Source organism: Mytilus edulis, chromosome 1 (genome assembly GCF_963676685.1).
Source record: "Mytilus edulis chromosome 1, xbMytEdul2.2, whole genome shotgun sequence".
NCBI lineage: Eukaryota > Metazoa > Mollusca > Bivalvia > Mytilida > Mytilidae > Mytilus > Mytilus edulis.
Genome location: NC_092344.1, coordinates 61,132,669 through 61,152,516, shown reverse-complemented (window position 1 = coordinate 61,152,516; position 19,848 = coordinate 61,132,669). Strand labels below are relative to the sequence as shown.

Sequence of the window (19,848 nt, the reverse complement as noted above, 5' to 3'; positions counted from 1 at the left end):
AATTTCATTCTACATAGTTTACAAAGTTATTAGGAATAAATATTTAAGGTCAAAAGTAAATAAACAAGTTTAAACAAAGCTATGGTAAGATGTCACTGTGAAATATTTAACAATGTATACAAAATCCTCACTTTTGAAAAAAAAAACGGTTTTCAAATTCTACACAGGTAAATAAAAATACTTTTGTCGTTAAGTATACTAAATCTTCCTATTAGGAATACCAAGAGAGCTCTGTAATATAAATAAACGTAATCTAATATTTGGCACGTACGGGGGATCTATCAACATTAAAACTAAACAATAGGAGCTAGATAAAATTTCCTGTACAGATTTAAGATTTGATAGATATAAGGGAGCTACCATTTGATTTTTATGCTCCCTGATCATTTATAAAAAAAAACCATATAAAACATATAAATCTTTTAAGTGCATGTAGGTGCATGTATAATGAAACAATGAATATATCAATTTTGACTATCTTTTACACAAATAAAATTGAGAATGGAAATGGGGAATGTGCCAAAGAGTCAACAACCCGACCATAGAAAAAAACCAGCAGAAGGTCACCAACAGGTCTTCAATGTAGCGAGAAATTCCCGCACCCGGAGGCGTCCTTCAGCCGGCCCCTAAACAAATATATACTAATTCAGTGATAATGAACGCCATACTAATTTCCAAATTGTACACAAGAAACTAAAATTAATAAAATACAAGAGACTGTTAACTACACAATAATAATGTGTTTTTTTTTCTTTTGGTGAATGTTTTAGTCCTTTTTGTTTAGCCATGGTGATGTCTCTCTTTCCCTGACAAATGTTGATACGCATTGGCGTCTTGTTACTTTTTGGGATAAAACAAAGTCATGTAAGCGACATGTACATTTCTAGAAATGCTTTATTAAGCACTAAATAACTTTGTGGTACCACCTCTTCATATAATGTTTATGAATTTGGTATGATATATATATACTTTGTATGTTTGTGTATAACAAATTTTTATTGTCTTGGTATCAATCCTGTAATTTTGGATTTTAAACCAATAAAAATTACTTACTTACTTACTTACTGTAAGTTTGTAATTAAAAAGTGTATTTAAAGTCGGCATAATTGTACACAAAATCAGAGAAAACATGAGCTTTGATGAGATCTCAACCCGACTATCATATAAAATTAGGTAGATTCATGCGAAACTAAGAATTAAAAAAAGAAAGTAAAAATATTTTTGATTTCTTTAACTTCAGGCCAATGCTCATGCGGCAACACCTCTACAAGTGTGTGTGTGTTGAATAGTACGAAGTGAAAATTAGTAGATATTCCAAATAATCAAAGCTGTTTTATAGACAAGATCCATTTTAATGAAGAATATATATGGTTAATTAGGGGTTGGGATCTTGACCGTTTACATTTAATCAAACATGAGGGGTGCGGGTGTCCCCCAGGTGCTTACCTTTTATTTCACTTGATTTGTTTTATTACCCCATACAATAATATATACGGGTTAGGGGTGTGGATTTCAACCGTTTACAAGATAATAGCAAATTCTCAATTGAACGGGGTTGGGGTGATTCCCAGGAACTTACCTTTTATTTCATTTAATGTGTTTTATTGTTCCATACAATAATATATATATGGTTTAGAGGTGGGGATCTTGACAGTTCACAAGATTTCAAATAAGAAGGGGTGGGGTGACTCCCATGGTTTTAAAGTTCATTACAAGAATAAGATAAGATAAGATAAGATATTTTTATTTCCAATTATGGGCCCCAAAGGGCATAAACATTACAACATCAATAATTTTTTCATAATACAATACAAACAATGAGATAAAAAAAAAAAAGTTAAACGAGAACTATTTAAGTTCTTAAAGAATACGTAGAATATGTATGGTTTAGGAATTGGGATCTCGACCGTCAACAAGATAAAAGCTCATTCTCAAACTGAACGGGGTGGGGGTGACCACCAAGGATTTCCCTTTATTTCACTTGATTTGTTTTCCTGTCCCACATACGAATATATAGTTTAGGGGTGGGGATCTCGACTGTTTACAAGATAAAAGCACATTCTCAATTGAACAGGGCAGGGGTGACCCCCGGGGACTTCCCTTGTATTTCAATTTCATTTTTTTTGTCCCATACAAGAAAATATATGGTTTAGGGGTGGGGATCTTTACCGTTTACAAGATATTAGTATATTCTCTAATTGAAGGGGGTGGGGTAACCCCCCCCACCCCCCACCCCGCAGAAAGGGTAACCAGATTCTGCTCCACATGTGGCACCCGTCTCGTTGCTCATGCTATTACAAACCCGGTAAAATGTCTAATTACGGTAACGGGATTGTAGTTACGACATAAGGAACGTATCCGAAATCATCTGTAAAACAGATATTATAAAACGGTCAACCAACTCGTGATGGTGTCCGTAACATTTACGATGGGATGATTTCAACTTCACCATTTTGAACTCTTGGTTTAATAGCGTCCTAAGGAGCAACAACACTAGTATAGCAAACACATCATGATAAGAAATACAAAGCCGGGAATATCGTATCAATTTGGAGATGTATACTCCGTATGCAGTAGTTGTAAACCCGCAGTATTATCACGCTAATCGAAAATGAAATTACAGATGAAAGGATTATATTGGTATTAAAAGATATAAAACCCTGGAATTATGTTGCTAGAATAGGCTTGAAAAATGTTGCCATTTGAAAAAGCAAGTGGAATAGTCCATACATTTTGAAATATGTCACACTTATCTTTATCTTGATTTTCGTTGGCTAAAACCAAGAGTTAAAATAGGAAAAATATGAATATTTTAAAAACTGTCACATGTTTTGTTCAACAATATCAACCAACCCCAAAATGTGTCTAATGCATAGAGGTATTCGTTAATTTTCTTCTAGGACTTTCATGATAAATGCAGATGATACGAAAAAAAGATGAATAAAAAGGTTTAATAGTATAATAAAGTTGAATATCAAAAGGTAAACAAGTATATTCCAATCAAGCAGTCCCATAGGTTTTTTTTTTAACATTTTGTAGACGATGACAGATCTTCAATGATTAAAAAGGGGCCGAGTGGTCTATTTAGTTACTACTATAATCTCTGGTCACTCAGCACTGAGGTTTTGAGTTCGAACCCTGCTCATGCGGGTGCACTCGACTCCAATCTTAATTGACTAGGATTGTCAGTTGTCCTATCGAAGGTCGGTGGTTTTCCCCGGGCACTCCTGCTTCCTCCACCAATAAAATCTGGACGCCACGAAATAGCCCAAATGCGGTGCTTAAAAGTTGCGTCAAAACACTAAATATCATATCTATACTATTAAACAAGAAGACCTCATTTTTGGTGTCGCTTCTCTTCTTTCCACAATAAATTAATCAACACGACTCTGTGTCCTATATGTACAGTGCATAGTCGCATTTGTCATCCATTCATATGATTATTCAGATTGAGTTATTTTGGGAGAAAAACGAGAAAAAAGGCATCCGGATATTGTCCCGTCATTGGACGAAATTTTAAGTCAGATTATACTTCCGGTTTGCGTTTTTCTGTATACTTTGAACAAACAAATAGTACGAATAAAGTGTATTTTAATTCTGTTCAGAGTTTATTATTTCCTTACTTAAATGTTCATAACATACTAAATGTATGTTCATATTGAAATTGATAGAAAACCAAAAATTGGGAATTTTGGAAATGAAGGAGGAGGTATAAAACTTCTAACAACACTTTACATACTTTTAACTCCGCTCTGAATGCCCGCGATTTCGCGGGTGTGTTCTAGTCAAGTATTAAAATACAATCTAACAGATTTAGATTGACATCGCACGCTGGCTGTTCACATCTTTATCTTACCGTTCTACACTTGCCATTCAAGTTACAAATTCATCTATATAGTGGACAATTGGTGATTTTTTTCTTTTAAATTTTAATATTTAAGAAACACAGACACACATTCAACAAAATTGTGATGGTGACCACCATAATCACTATATACACTTGTGAAGTATTGAAATTGTTTGTTATTTTTTCCTCGTAAGCCTATTTAAACTTTTTCGGTTTGATTTTTTTTAATATTTTGAATATCCATGGTGAAACGACAGTAAACTGATGCCTCCTGTTTTGGAACAACAATTGTAGTTTATCTTTATTTAACAACGCATACAAATGTCGTAATGCTAATCGCGTCCACTCGTAGCTGAAATATTGCATGAACGTACGCAATTATTGCTATTTTTTTATATAAAATTAAGGTCTTTTATGTAACAAAAAGAATAATAAGTATAATACGGCAAGTCACATTCGAAGAAAAGAGGATGAGCTTGTGGTTACCAAAACACGTTCGTCGTCATCTGTGAAACCAATATTCTATAACGGTCAACGAACCGGTGATGGCGTTTGTAAAAACTGCGCAGCTATAACATCAACTCCACTACTTGAAACTCTTGGTTTGAAAAGTATAATCACAAAAATACTTAACTCATAAAAAAATTCAAAACGAAAAGTCCCTAATCAAATAGCGAAATCAAAGCTCAAACACATCAAACCAATGGACAACAACTGCCATATTCCTGATATGACTTGGTACATATTGGGTTCCTTAACAACTTCTTTGTAAAGAATCGTGATACGACCGAATCTTTAGAATATCGAATCAATTTGGAAATATATTCTTTATAAGCAGGTTCAGCTGAAATGTTGCGTCCCTAAAATGTGTCGAAGAGGTGATTTCAACTTCACATCTTGATTTTGCTGCTTCCTTGAAAGTAGCTACTCTCAACTAAAGAAATCACGAAAAGCAATGCAAGCTCTGGAATGTCCTATAATTTTGGATATAATTTTATATGCATGTGTACTCCACATGCAGGCACTGCTTGAATGTTGCTGCACAGAAATAGAAAGTTCACAATTGGAAAGCAAACCTCATACGATATGTGTATATTTTGGTTGAAAATGTAAATGGACAAAAGACAAAGTTTTAATTTTTTTTTCGAATGGACATAAGATTATTTTTGCAATAGGACAATAATGTAACAAGCTTAATGAAAACAACGTTTCTGTGTCTTTTGAATTTCCCTTGTATCAGTGTATTTTAATGGTTACCAAAAACAATAATAATAAAAGTGCTTTTAGAAAGTCTTCCTTCTTGCTTTGTCCGAGATAAAAGTTATAGCCTGCTTGTAACACTGTACGACATGTTCAAATCGAAGGGCATTATATTCATCTTAGAAACAGATTGCTATGTTTTCTGTTCTTACAATCGTCACTGCACTTTTATACACAAGTTTAAAAAGGAACAACAAGAAACTCATAGTATTACTCTTCTTTAATTAATGATTTTTAATTTGGTCAAATATTCATATTATGTCAATATAAAAAAAAAACATACAATAAAATAGCAGCAAACATCACATCTTTTTAATATTATGTCGTTTACAAAGTTAACAATATTATTAGTGATTTTAAAAAGTTGATTAGTTCAGTTCAAACATTATATTATCATCCCAGTAACTATGATTTGCCACATTACGATTTCCGTTCGTCAGGTATTTATGATTGAAGAACCGAATTTGCAATAATTGTTCCTTGTAAACGATATAGTAACATTCAATTAATAAATGTGAATCAGATTGTATAAGGTTGTGAATGACGATCTAATGACTAGTTTACCATATCATTCAATTGGATTTTAGAACTTGGTATGTATTTTGTATAAACTTTAAAGTCATATGCAACGAGTGACTGGTGAAAGATAATGTTTATCCAATTTTTGTACCAATGCATGTATATATCATAGACTTAATCTTCTGTGTTTTTATGCAAACATATCGTATAATCGTCAATTGTTTTTTTCTGTCTGTCTGTTATGATTTTTGAATATGGCAGCTCATTTATTGTTGTGATTTAAACATGTAGTTTACTGATTGCTAACTTCTAGTAAACAATCAACAAAGAAACATGGATATTGAGCACGTGTATAATATGTACAATCAGATAATAGTTTAAGTCAGTGATAGATCCATGGTTATTGCGATCACCGGACTTTTACAAGAGGGTCACGCTAAAGTCACTTATTTTTAATTTTAAGCTTTTACCTAGCCTAAATTGAAGATTATAAAAAGAAGATAGTATTGGTTGATCTAAATATATAAGTATTTTGTCTTTAATAGATAGGGGATGAATGCTAGCAGTGCTAGTGATGGTTTTCCTTAAACAAGTTTAAAGAAAAGGAAATTAGTTGAAACAAGTGTAAATATGATTTTTCAAAGTACAATGGCTCAGCACAAAGATTTTCTAATTGTAAACGTTTTTGTAAATTTTTGTTATAATGCAAAACTCTGTATTTTTATGTTCTTATCAAAACAGTTCAAACCGTAGAACTGTCAGCAAAACTGACTAAATCAGTTCTAACTATAGGAATATCAGCAGAACTGTCTAAAACTGTTCTAGCCGTAGAACTGACCAAACCTCTCAGGATTGTAGAACAGTTCTACATGACGTCACTGCAGTTAGAGCATCGCACTGGTCACCATTCAGTGTTATAATCGATTTTTTAATATATATTATATTCTTTTGACTTAATTATGTTAAAGACAAAGAGTTCTTATAACTATTCTATAGATAAAACTAAATCAATTCTAGACGTAGAACTTACTATATATCGGTTCTAATCGTAGAACTGTTCTTGTCGTAGAACTGTTCTAGTCGTAGAAATGTTCTGGTCGTAGAAATTTTCTAGCCGTAGAAATGTTCTGGTCGTAGAACTGACCAAATTAGTTCTAGGTTAGAACTGTTCTAGCTAGGACTGTAAAAGGTGTCAGGATGACAGTTCTACGTACTGTCATAGTAGTTATCAAAGGTACCAGGATTATAATATAGAACAGTTCTTCTGACAAATTCTGACAGATTTGATGAGAGATTAGAAATGATACTTACTGTAAAGCATCCCCTTTTTAGCATATACAATATTTCACTACACACAATGTTTTTTTTTAAGTTCATTCCTATATTTTAATAAGAGATAGACCAAGGATTTGTTTAACTGTCTTATATCCACAGTTTTGTACTGCTTGATATGGCTATGAATTGCTCAGAGATTGATTTAAAACCATACAAACCAATGCTGATAACAAAATTATTATTTGACATTAAAATACACGAGAAATTGGAAATGCAATATATAAAAATTTAGGTATAAGCTAGATGAATTAGTCATAATGATTATAATCAAAGGAGAATGTGGTAATACAACAGGGACAAAAGCTGAAGAGTGTAGATGTATCGTATAATAGTTGTATAGGGAGATAGAACATTGCACTTGGATTTCAAAGAGATAGTTATCACAAATTAAAAGTGGACATATAACACAATCAGATTCATACGACAGGGTGCCGATTACATAATCGATAAACATAAGAATGTTAACTTAAATGTTTTGTCCATTTATTTCTGGGAAATAATTTAAATACCTTGTAGTAACGCACTTGTTTGTTATCAAATACAAATAATGTCACAGAAACAGACCCTTTGTTTTTACCATAGCAGTAGCCAATGTATAATTAGGTTTTTAAATATATATATAAATACGTCTAGGAAATAGACTTTCGAAATAATAAACATTTATGTAAACTCATTGTGCATAACTTTCTCACAATATGAAATAAGAAAAGGGAAAAATATATTGGAAAAATTATACAGAGTATGACTTCGAAGATACTGGTTTCATTTTAAACATAGTTGACAGTTGACAATGTAAAGTTATAACCTTCGATTTGTGTCTCATACTCAGCACAGAGATCATTTTTTTGGTGATAAAAAAATACCAAAGCAATCACATATCATATAGTACATGATCAACAAGAATATCAGACAAAAGAACCAACCGACATAATATGGTACGTTAATGATGATTGTTTTGAGTAAACGAAGCCAGACTGAGTCTTCCAATGGAGATGGTGGATGATCGTAAGTTCTCATTTTCGGACTGATCACCTGTAAATATATAAATAATTACAAGTACACACCCGTGATATCGCGGGTCCGTGACTGAATTAAAGTATATAACTATGCCTAAGCCTTATTTTAGTAATTGGTATTATCATCTGATAAAGTCATGTCGATTATAAGATACACAGTTTTCTCTGCTTTCAAATCTTTCTGTTTGAACCCGTCGACCTGGAACTTATCAATTATTGGTAATATTAATTATTTGGAAAACAAAAGGTCCTGCATGGCTATCCAGGAATGGAGTATTTTTTAATCAACAGCATTGTCCTATATTAGTTATCTTAGAAAGTCTTGCCGATTTGCTGAATAAAACTACAATAGGGAACAATTTGACACTGATTGAATTTAGTAGTGTCAGCCCTTTGATAATGACCCGTGTATATAGCAAAATCCTAAATACACCGTTTGGTGGTGCGCCTGTCAAATGCGGAACGTACAGATAAGGTAATAGGTAACAGGTGAATATACTATTGGTATCGGTATCGGATTCGACCCGGAACTTGTTAATTATTGGCAATATTAATCATGTGGAAAACAAAAGGGTCTGGAGTGGTGTAATTTTTAATCTACACCATTGTCCTATATTAGCTATATATAGAGTTGAATTCTTTGATTTGTCGTTTTTACCCGATGACGGCTGACAAATTGGACCTCGTCATTTTAGTATTATAGATGATTCAGAAGTATTCGATGTTTTAAATTAGAAAATGCAAGATTACTTAAACTTTATCTTGTTAATGGTAAAAAAAGAATATTGTCGATTCTCGACAGTATTTGTTTAAGTTTATTTGAGCATGTACGTCACTCTCTCGTGATTTCAGCTACTTCTTGGTTTGATTCAACTAACTACCTAATCACATCAATACGCATACGCCAATACCAGATAAGTTTTCACTTCTTATCAATCAATAACATTAATTTTAACGCAAGAGACAAGAGCCTGAATCGCTCATCTATAATGTTTTGCTTAAATCTTTCATCAATGATTATATTTGCTTTTCAGTATAATATAATTATTAATGAGTGGCTTAAAAATTCCAATGAAGAGAGTTCGCTTCTCATCTTAAAAATAATCAGTTTTTCAAAACACTAGTTTATATTGATAGGGGATTAATAAAAGAATCAAAAGAGCAAAAAAATATAGGCTTATGTTCTTGTTTTCGAGATATAAGCCATGATTGAAATTTTGGGGGTAACATTTCCTCTCTTGACTTTTCATAGTCTTATCATTGACCAGTTTAAGTTCTCAAAATCCATTAAAAATTATTAAAATTTTATAAGACTTTTACAGATGGCTTATCATTAAACATGTTAAAGATTTATAAAACGAAAAATGGAGGTCAATGAGCAAATTTCTTTTAGACATTTAAAAGGATAAAACCAGAGGATTCTGAAATCTGACAATGATTCCAAAACATGACAAGCGCATTAAGGCATCCTTAAATGGTTTGTATCTGTAATATTTTCTTCAAAAGCAAAAAGATGCATTTTACCCTTATGTTCCATTTAAGCCATAGTGGCTATCTTTCTTCGCTTACAAGGAAATAAAATACAACATTTATTCTAGATACGCTGAAACTCATTTAGTTGAAGTTTGGCTGAAATCGACTCAGCACAATCAAAGGCGATGTATTGTTGAAGAAAGCAAATTAGATATACAAATTGTAAAAACTTGTCTGCAAAAGGCAAGAACTCCTTGAAGGGTCAATTGAAAATTTTGGTCATATAAACTTATTTGTAGATCTTACTTTGCTGAACATTTTTGCTATTTACAGTTTATCTATATAAAATTCAAGATAATAACCGTTAACTACAAAATAAGTCATCAATTTAGGGGTAATAACCTACAAATCAGATACACGATAAGGCTGATAATTTCAGATTAGGTAGACCTTGACCTGAATTTAATGAATACTTTAACTTCTTTTCTGATTTCCACTACAAGCTTTAGTTTTTGAGAGATAAGTCGAAACTGCATTTTACCTTATGCTCTATTTTTAGCCATGGCAACCATGATTTCTAAGAAAACAGGAAATAAAAAACAAAAACTTTATTATAGATGACATTAACTAAAGGATCATTCAGCTTAAGTTTTTTTAGAATTGGTTCAGTAGTTTCAGAGGAAAATATTTTATAAAGTTGGAAAACATGGTAAACAAATTGTGTAAAATTGTCCTTGAAGTCAACTGACAATTTTTGTCATATAACACTTATTTGTAGATCTTACTTGCTGAACATTTTTGCCGTTTGCAGTTTATCTTTATCTAAAACATATTATTCAAGATAATAACCGTTAACTGCAAAATAAGTCATCAAATCAAGGATAATAACCTACAAATCAGATACACGATAAGGCTGATAATTTCAGAGTAGGTATACCTTGACCTGAATTTAATATATCCCTTAACTTCTTTTCCGATTTCCAGTAAATGCTTTAGTTTTTGAGAGATAATTTGAAAACTGCATTTTACCCTCTGATCTATTTAAGCCATGGCCACCATGTTTTCTAAGGAAACAGAAAATAAAAAACTTTATTATAGATGACCGTAATGATCATTCAGCTTAATTAAGTTTGGTTAGAATTGGTTCAGAAGTATATGGAGGAGAAGAGGAGAAGATTTTATAAAGTTGGAAAACATGGTAAATATATTGTGTAAGATTTTCCTTAAGAGTCAATGAACAATTTTGGTCATATGAAACTTATTTGTAGATCTAACTTTGCTGAACATTTTCGCCGTTTGCAGTTTATCTTTATCATTAATAAAATTCACTATAATAACCAATAAAAACTCCAAAGTTCCTTAACAGTTATAGGCGTCAACCCAACGGTGGGTTGTTATAGATTCATCTTAAATTCCAGGGCTGGTATAACCTAATGAACATTTTAACCTCACATCAGATTTGCTCTAAATGCTTAAGTGTTTGAAACATTACCTAAAAACTCATTTAACCCCTATGATCTATTTTAAGCCATGGCGGCCATGTCGTTTTGACGAAACAAAAAATAAAACACAAACTTTATTCTAGATACCATAAGGATCATTCAGCTCAAGTTTGGTCAGTAGCTTCAGAGAGTATGTTTGAAATAGTTTACACCAGACGGACGACGACGGACGCCAAGTGATGGCAAATGCGTCGGAACGGTGAGCTAAATAAAAATGGAGATAAACACTTGCGATTACAATATCTCTTCCTTTACCCCTTGGCTTCACCAGGAATATTTCTACATGTCCATGTTAATCGGTGAAATGGTTATTATAGTACATACCTGCGTAAGGAAACACAATACGGGGACATCAATGTATGGAAATACTGTCAAATGATAGTTCATTTGAAATACTCTCTTAATATCAGGGCAATAGTTTGCTATCCATTTGAAACTATCCATGGTTATTCCCAAATGACACAGAAAATCATCAATTCTTCTAAGGATCTCCGTATCTTCTTTGAACCTATCTTTCTTTGTCATCACTCCAAATATTGGAATTTCTAAATGATGAAAATAACTGTAAATTAATTTAAACTATACACTAGGGTCCTTTCTTTTATAATTTTACCTCTCTTTGAAACAAAGGATATTCCCATGTTTGATTATCCTTCACAATTGTTCAGCACAATATTGATAGGGTTAATAAAGACGCAGGTTATTATTTTGCTACAAATTTTGTGACCACCGTAATCCTATTTTGTTTATTTTTTCTCTAATTTTGAACTTTAATCTTGGAAATACCAACTTTAATCTTGGGTTTATCAACATTAAACTAAGAAATTCCATCTTAAATTTTAGAATTATCAACTTTAATGTTGGAGGTGTCAATATTAGGCATTGAAATTCCCACTTTTATCCTTCGACCCTTGTTAGCACCTTGGGAAGGGGTTATTTTTTTTTGTAGAAATATGCCATTTGTTCCTTTAAATATTCCCATTTTTATATAACATTGTCTAACATTTTTAACACCTATATTTATATATTTTTTTTTAAATATATACAAAGAATGACCTTTACTTAAAACAGTTTAATTTCCAAATGCATATATGCAAGGACTTATATTCAGGTAAATATAAAGTATCTGGTTGGTTCAAATATCACAATTGGCAGTCAACATGCGATGACCCATATGTTTGTCATATCCGTCTTCAACCCATTCAAAGAATGTTACAACCCCCTTCATGAATATTAGTGTACTTGAAGCTTTATAAAACCTAAAGATTATGTCTAGTTATCTTTAAAATTTTCCAAACATTAGCAGCGAAAATAATCAAAAGTAGATAAAGTATACAGAGAAAAACAATAAACTATGAGCTAGAAGTAAAATATAGGCTATTTCCTAGTTGATAATTCAAATAATTTTGTTTGAATTTCCTAGTTCAAAATTGATAATTCCAAGTTTATAGTTGAAAGTTCTAAGACTGAAGTTGATAATTCCAAGATTGAAGTGGATAATTCCAAGTTTTTATTCATTCGTTTGATGTGTTTGAGCTTTTAATTTTGCCATTTATTTGGGACTTTTCGTTTAGAATTTAACTAAGCGTTCGGTAGGGTCAATATTTTACATTTTCCAAGATTACAGCTTGAAATTCAAACATTGAAGTTGATAATGCCAAGATTTAAGTCGATAATTTGAAAATAATAAATAAAAAAAAGATGACCCTAATACGCTTACGTACCTTTCATAGTTTTTCATTATACATTTTTGAATTTCACCTTATATCATTAGAGAAAATATTACACAACTCACTGGTTATCAACTTTCTTGTTATTCAATAAACCGCGAATACAACAATTAACATGCTATATATTATATAACTTAGCGGCAATACGTGAAATTAAGCATTAGACCTAAATCCTAGGCCATAGGCTAACACCTTGGCAGAAAGTCTATTGCTTAAAATTGTTAGGCATTACTCTTAAATCCTACAAATTCTGTGAAGGCATTAACGCTAGTGCCAAACATGAAAATGAGAGTTAATAAAAAGAAAGTTATTCAAGTTAAAATACATTTGTACATGATTATGAAATAATAAGAATGGAAGTTTGAATGTCAACAACATGAAATAAAATCATCAGTAAAATATTGAGTTCTTCAGGGGTATAGAAGAAAAATGACAATATTTTCTTACACTTTGCCAAAAGGAAGTTTTACTATGCTTTTTTTCAAAATATGATAAAAAAAAAAAGTATGGGCCATCGCGCTATTTTTCAATGTGCAAGTCGTTCCAAATTGCCAAAAAATTTCCCCAGAAAAAACACATTTTTCAGAATTTTGAAATAAAGTATGAGAAGATAGGTTAAATATATTACAAGAAAAGAAAAAGAAAAAATGTTAACACCGAACTGGTTTTCTTGCTACAAGTTATAAGTTTTCTTTATTTGAATAAACAGTGTAATCAATAAAACCTGTCTTCAAACTTAAGTCGCAAATAAACTGACAACACCATGGCTAATAATAGAAAAATACAAACAGACAATGATAGTTCACACGACACACCATAGAAATCTAAAGACGAAGCAACACGAACCCCACCAAACACTGATGGTGATCTCAGGTGCTCCGGAAGAGTAAGTAGATCCTGGTCCACATGTTGCACAAGTCATGTTATTACAAACCCGGTATATTACCAAATTTGGTAGGTCTAATATACAACTAGTGTGGAGTCATGGAACATTGTACAGACTATTTAACAGGTTTTTTTTCTCTATATCATTTGTACATGGTGCATGCACCTGAGGATTGTACTGTAAGAAATGTCGGTTCCCTGGCATGGAACTTGTTTCCTCTAACATGGTGTGATGACGTTGGTTTAATCGTACCGATAATTGACTTTTCTTAATTATACTTCCATTATAACTATATTAAGCAATATCAACTCTTAAACTTTTTATTGTTCTTGCCTATATTTTTAAATTCGGAACACCTCTATAGTGTTAATTTCAAATGTCGTGCACGTGCAATAGTGTCAGTTCCGGTTTTTGGTAATTTAGGTATTTTCCTAAATAGTTATTGGTAAACCAAAATGGTATATGGCAAACCAAATCGGTTAATTGGTTTACCTAAGTATAAATACGGCTGATAATATAGATAAGTCTTTAGCACGATTTTACCCTAGACAAGTAACACTGGCTAATACCAAGCGATTTTTATACGCGTACATATGCCATTTACAAAATCAATTAGATACCAGACAGTCAACACTATTACAATATCCGAGGAGGCTTCGTCTGCATACTATAGGTTTGTTAATTCTTTACAAGTTACTTTTAAAGAATTACTTTGTGAGAGAAACTTTATCTTTTGGAATTGAATTTGATTTACCAAACTACAACTAGTAAACTTTCTGAGTATATTTTCCCGCTATCCATTTCCTTCAATGCACCAATAGAATCTTAACAAAGTATTTATCTTACACTAGAATACTGTAATGTTTTTAATAATTATATGTACTGTTAATATCTAATGCATCTTAAAGTTCATAAAATTTGATTTTTATTTAACGAGTCTGTTATTCTTACAAATATCGATAGTTAACTTATTTTACAAAAACCTATACTCCAATCTATCCTTTTATATCCGAGTCATTAACTTACCAGGGTGTATTCAAAATACCAGAGTACAACATAGTAAAACGATACCAGAGAACCAGTTAGTATCGCGATACAAGAGTACCACATAGTATCACGATACAGGAGTAACACATAGTATCGCTATACCAGAGTACCAATTAGTATCAAGATACCAGAGTACCAGTTAGTATCGCTATACCAGAGTACCATATAGTATCACGATACCAGAGTAACACATAGTATCGCTATACCAGAGTACCACTTAGTATCACGATACCAGAGTACCAGTTCGTATCACTAAACCAGAGTACCATATAGTATCACGATACCAGAGTACCAATTAGTATCAAGATATCAGAGTACCACATAGTATCACGATACTAGGTAACACATAGTATCACGATACTAGGTAACACATAGTATCGCTATACCAGAGTACCACTTAGTATCATGATATCAGAGTACCAGTAAGTATCGCTATACCAGAGTACCATATAGTATCACGATACCAGAGTACCAGTTAGTATCAAGATACCATAGTACCACATAGTATCACGATACCAGAGTAACACATAGTATCGCTATACTAGAGTAACACTTAGTATCACGATACTAGAGTAACACTTAGTATCACGATACCAGAGTACCAGTTAGTATCGCTATACCAGAGTACCATATAGTATCACGATACCAGAGTACCATTTAGTATCAAGGTATCAGAGTACCACATAGTATCACGATACCAGAGTAACACATAGTATCGCTATATCAGAGTACCACTTAGTATAACGATACCAGAGTACCAGTTAGTATTGCTATACCAGAGTACCATATAGTATTAAGATACCAGAGTACCACATAGTATCGCTATACCACTTAGTATCAAGATACCAGAGTAACACATAGTATCCCTATACCAGAGTACCACATAGTATCACGATACCAGAGTAACACATTGTATCGCTCTACCAGAGTACCAATTAGAATCACGATACCAGAGTACCAGTTAGTATCGCTATACCAGAGTACCATATAGTATCACGATACCAGAGTAACACATAGTATCGCTATACCAGAGTACCACTTAGTATCACGATACCAGAGTACCAGTTTGTATCGCTATACAAGAGTACCATATAGTATCACGATATCAGAATACCAGTTAGTATCAACATACTAGAGTACCACATAATATCACGATACCAGATTAACACATAGTATCGCTATACCAGAGTACCACTTTGTATCACGATACCAGAGTAACACATAGTATCGCTATACAAGAGTACCATATAGTATCACGATATCAGAGTACCAGTTAGTATCAAGATACCAGAGTAGCACATAGTATCACGATACCAGAGTAACACATAGTATCCCTATACCAGAGTACCACATAGTATCACGATACCAGAGTAACACATAGTATCGCTATACCAGAGTGCCACTTAGTATCAAGATATCAGAGTACCAGTTAGTATCGCTTTACCAGAGTACCATATAGTATCACGATACCAGTGTACCATATAATATCACGATACAAGAGTCCCACATGGTATCACGATACCAGAGTACCACTTAGTTCACGATACCAGAGTACCAATTAGTATCGCTATACCAGAGTACCATATAGTAACACAATACCAGAGTAACACATAGTATCGCTATACCAGAGTACCACTTAGTATCACGATACCAGAGTACCAGTTAGTATCGCTATACCAGAGTACCATATAGTATCACGATACCAGAGTACCAGTTAGTATCAAGATACCAGAGAAGCACATAGTATACTTAACGATACCAGAGTAACACATAGTATCGCTATACCAGATTACCACTCAGTATCAAGATATCAGAGTACCAGTTAGTATCGCTATACCAGAGTACCATATAGTTATCAAAGGTACCAGGATTATAATTTAGTACGCCAGACGCGCGTTTCGTCTCCATAAGACTCATCAGTGACTCTCATATCAAAATATTTATAAAGCCAAACAATAACAAAGTTGAAGAGCATTGAGGATCCAAAATTCCAAAACGTTGTGCCAAATACGGCTAAGGAAATCTATGCCTGGAATAAGAAAATCCTTAGTTTTTCGAAAAATTAAAACTTTTGTTGACAGGAAATTTATAAAAAAAATGACCACATTATTGATATTCATGTCAACACCGAAGTGTTGACTACTGGGCTGGTGATACCCTCGGGGACGAAACGTCCACCAGCAGTGGCATCGACCCAGTGGTGTAAATAGTTATCAAAGGTACCAGGATTATAATTTAGTACGCCGAACGCGCGTTTCGTTTACATAAGACTCATCAGTGACGCTCATATCAAAATATTTATAAAGCCAAACAATAACAAAGTTGAAGAGCATTGAGGATCCTAAATTCCAAAACGTTGTGCCAAATACGGCTAAGGAAATCTATGCCTGGAATAAGAAAATCCTTAGTTTTTCGAAAAATTAAAACTTTTCTTGACAGGAAATTTATAAAAAATGACCACATTATTGATATTCATGTCAACACCGAAGTGGATACCAGAGTACCATATAATATCACGATACAAGAGTACCACATAGTATCAGGTTACCAGAGTACTAGATAGTATCACGATACCAGAGTATCAGTTAGTATCACTATACCAGAGTACCACATAGTATCACGATACCAGAGTAACACATAGTATTGCTATACCAGCGTACCATTTAGTATCACGATACCAGAGTACCAGTTAGTATCGCTATACCAGAGTACCATATAGTATCACGATACCAGAGTACCTGTTAGTATCACGATACCAGAGTACCACATAGTATCACGATACCAGAGTACTAGTTAGTATCACTATACCAGAGTACCACATAGTATCATGATACCAGAGTAACACATAGTATCACTATACATGAGTACCACTTAGTATCACTATACCAGAGTAACACTTAGTATCACTATACCAGTATAACACGCTACCAAAAAATGGTCACCAGTTATAACTTTTATTTGTTTATATATTCTTGCATTATAATACCGCAGTCCCACTAGGCCACAGTCGCACTACGATCTGTGAAACAAATGCAAATTTTGATGATCTTAGTGCGATCGTATAGATCGCAGTAAGGTCGTATCACGGTCGTGGTGAGGTCTTTAAGATCATGATGAGCGTGCCTAACTTTGAACATGTTCCAAACAATCTAGGTGCGGTCGTGGCGAAATCAGGTTGTAGTAGAAGCGCAGTAAGGTCGGGATAAGATCGCAAAGGTCGCTGCACCATCGTAGCGAGAGCGTAGTAAAAGCGTGATTCTATTCGTAGCGAGAGCGTAGTAAAAGCGTGATTCTATTCGGAGAGATTTCGCTACGATCTCACAGTGACGTTATTACGACCTCACTACGACAATCACGTTCTCACCAAGACCCAACTGCGCTTCCACTACGGCTATACCACGTTTACATTACTAAAAGACGTGTCACGGTACTTATCTATCCCAAATTCATGCATTTGGTTTTGATGTTATATTTGTTATTCTCATAGGATTTTGTCTAATGCTTAGTCCGTTTCTGTGTTTGTTACATTTTAATGTTGTGTCGTTGTTCTCCTCTTATATTTAATGAGTTTCCCTCAGTTTTAGTTTGTTACCCCCGATTTTGTTTTTTTTCCATGGATTTATGAGTTTTGAACAGCGGTATACTATAGTAACTGTTGCCTTTATTTACACCACGCTGTTCAAGACTATAGTTCTATTCTAGCACGCCAATGCCGTCCTCCACTACGTTCACACTACGACCATCATGCTCATTTTCATTTTCACATAAAATATATAAAAGCTCTCCATGTTTTTTGTCCTTTTTCTCTAACGGCTCTCTATCTGTGTCATCCTTGCTATTGTTCACTAAAACATAGTTGTTTTAAGTTTGATTGACCAACATAAGGTTGTGATTCAGGTTGGATTGGTCGGTCTGACATCTCTTCTTGATCAGGATTCGTTACCATCAGAGTTCCCTCTTCCATTACATCTACTCCTATCACCACGCACACGTGTTATGGTGATCTTGGGGGCATGACTGAGTTGTTTCAGAAAAATCTACGTACTAATCAGAAGTAGAAGGAATGGAACAGTATTGATATTAAATACGATGTTGACGTTATTGCTGAGAACGAAGTAAGATCGCGGTATGAACGTAGTATAATCGTGGTAAGAACATGCTATAACCGCATTAGAATCGTGGTAAGAACATGCTATAACCGCATTAGAAGCGTGGTAAGATCATGTTGCAATCGGATAACTCGTGGTATAATCGTTGTGAGAACGTGATGAGCATGGTAGAATTATGATAATCGTAGAAAAAGCGTAGTGAGAACGCGGTATAATCGTAGCAGGATCGTGGTAGAAGCGTAATAAGGACGTAGTATCATGCCGCTTATACCGCGACCTCACCACGACCTGAATTTATTTTTATATCGCGGTGAGCGTGGTGCGATCGTGGTCCAGTGGGACTGGGGCTTTAAGTAAATATATGATAAGGAAATTTTCTTAGAAATGCTGAAATGATTCAAATTATATATGAAAATAAAGATTGTTTCTTAAATTTTCACATTATTATGATTATGATAGAGAAAGAACAAAAAATATAATATTCATAGGCTTTGGAAGACACATGTTATCAGAAAAATCGTTCTCTTGGCGTTGTCCCATGTAACAAACTCGAATCATTAAACTCGAACAATTTGCGAAATGTTCACGCAACTCTTCGAAATTTTGCATGAATGTTTTATGACATGATATATTTCAGTACTGGTTTACATGGCCGTCTCTATATAAAATTAGCATAGATATTTTTAAAAGAATATGTATAAATGACTGTCCCACGGGAAATTTAGGTTGGAAACTTAAAAAAGTTAAAAACAAAAAAATTGACATATATAATTTTTTAATTTTTTAATTGTAAGCACGATCGTTTTGTACTGAGCGTAACCTCCAAAAGTTCAAATTAGTAATTGAATTGAGCTACACATTCAATTCAAAACAATAGGTTTGCAATGTCTTGTGGTAATGTCCGAGTTAAACTTTCTTGCCTTCACAAAAATTTTACTGCCAAAAAATCCAGAGATTTGATTTCATGAAGATTATTTTTCGGCTTTGATTACTATACCAATAAAAAGTACTTTAAAATTTGAAATTGTTACACCAAATTGTATTAAGATTGCAGGGTTACTTATATATATTAAAGATTAATGAAAATGTCTTGCAAGGTTGTCCGTTAACATTATTTGACGTCA

The 19,848-nt window shown here is 33.3% G+C and overlaps 1 protein-coding gene across 1 annotated transcript in view; it reads right to left on the bottom strand.

Annotated features, from left to right (window-relative positions):
* Positions 1-5,309: 5,309 nt before the first annotated feature.
* Positions 5,310-19,848, bottom strand: part of LOC139514847 (uncharacterized) — a 276,626-nt gene continuing 262,087 nt past the window's right edge. Inside the window, exons 4-5 of the mRNA XM_071304452.1 lie at positions 11,277-11,497; positions 5,310-7,993 (exon numbers count right to left, since the gene is read on the bottom strand). Of these exons, the coding sequence (XP_071160553.1) occupies positions 7,799-7,993; positions 11,277-11,497 (416 nt within the window). The 3' untranslated portion in view covers positions 5,310-7,798. The remainder of the gene's footprint in view (positions 7,994-11,276; positions 11,498-19,848) is intronic.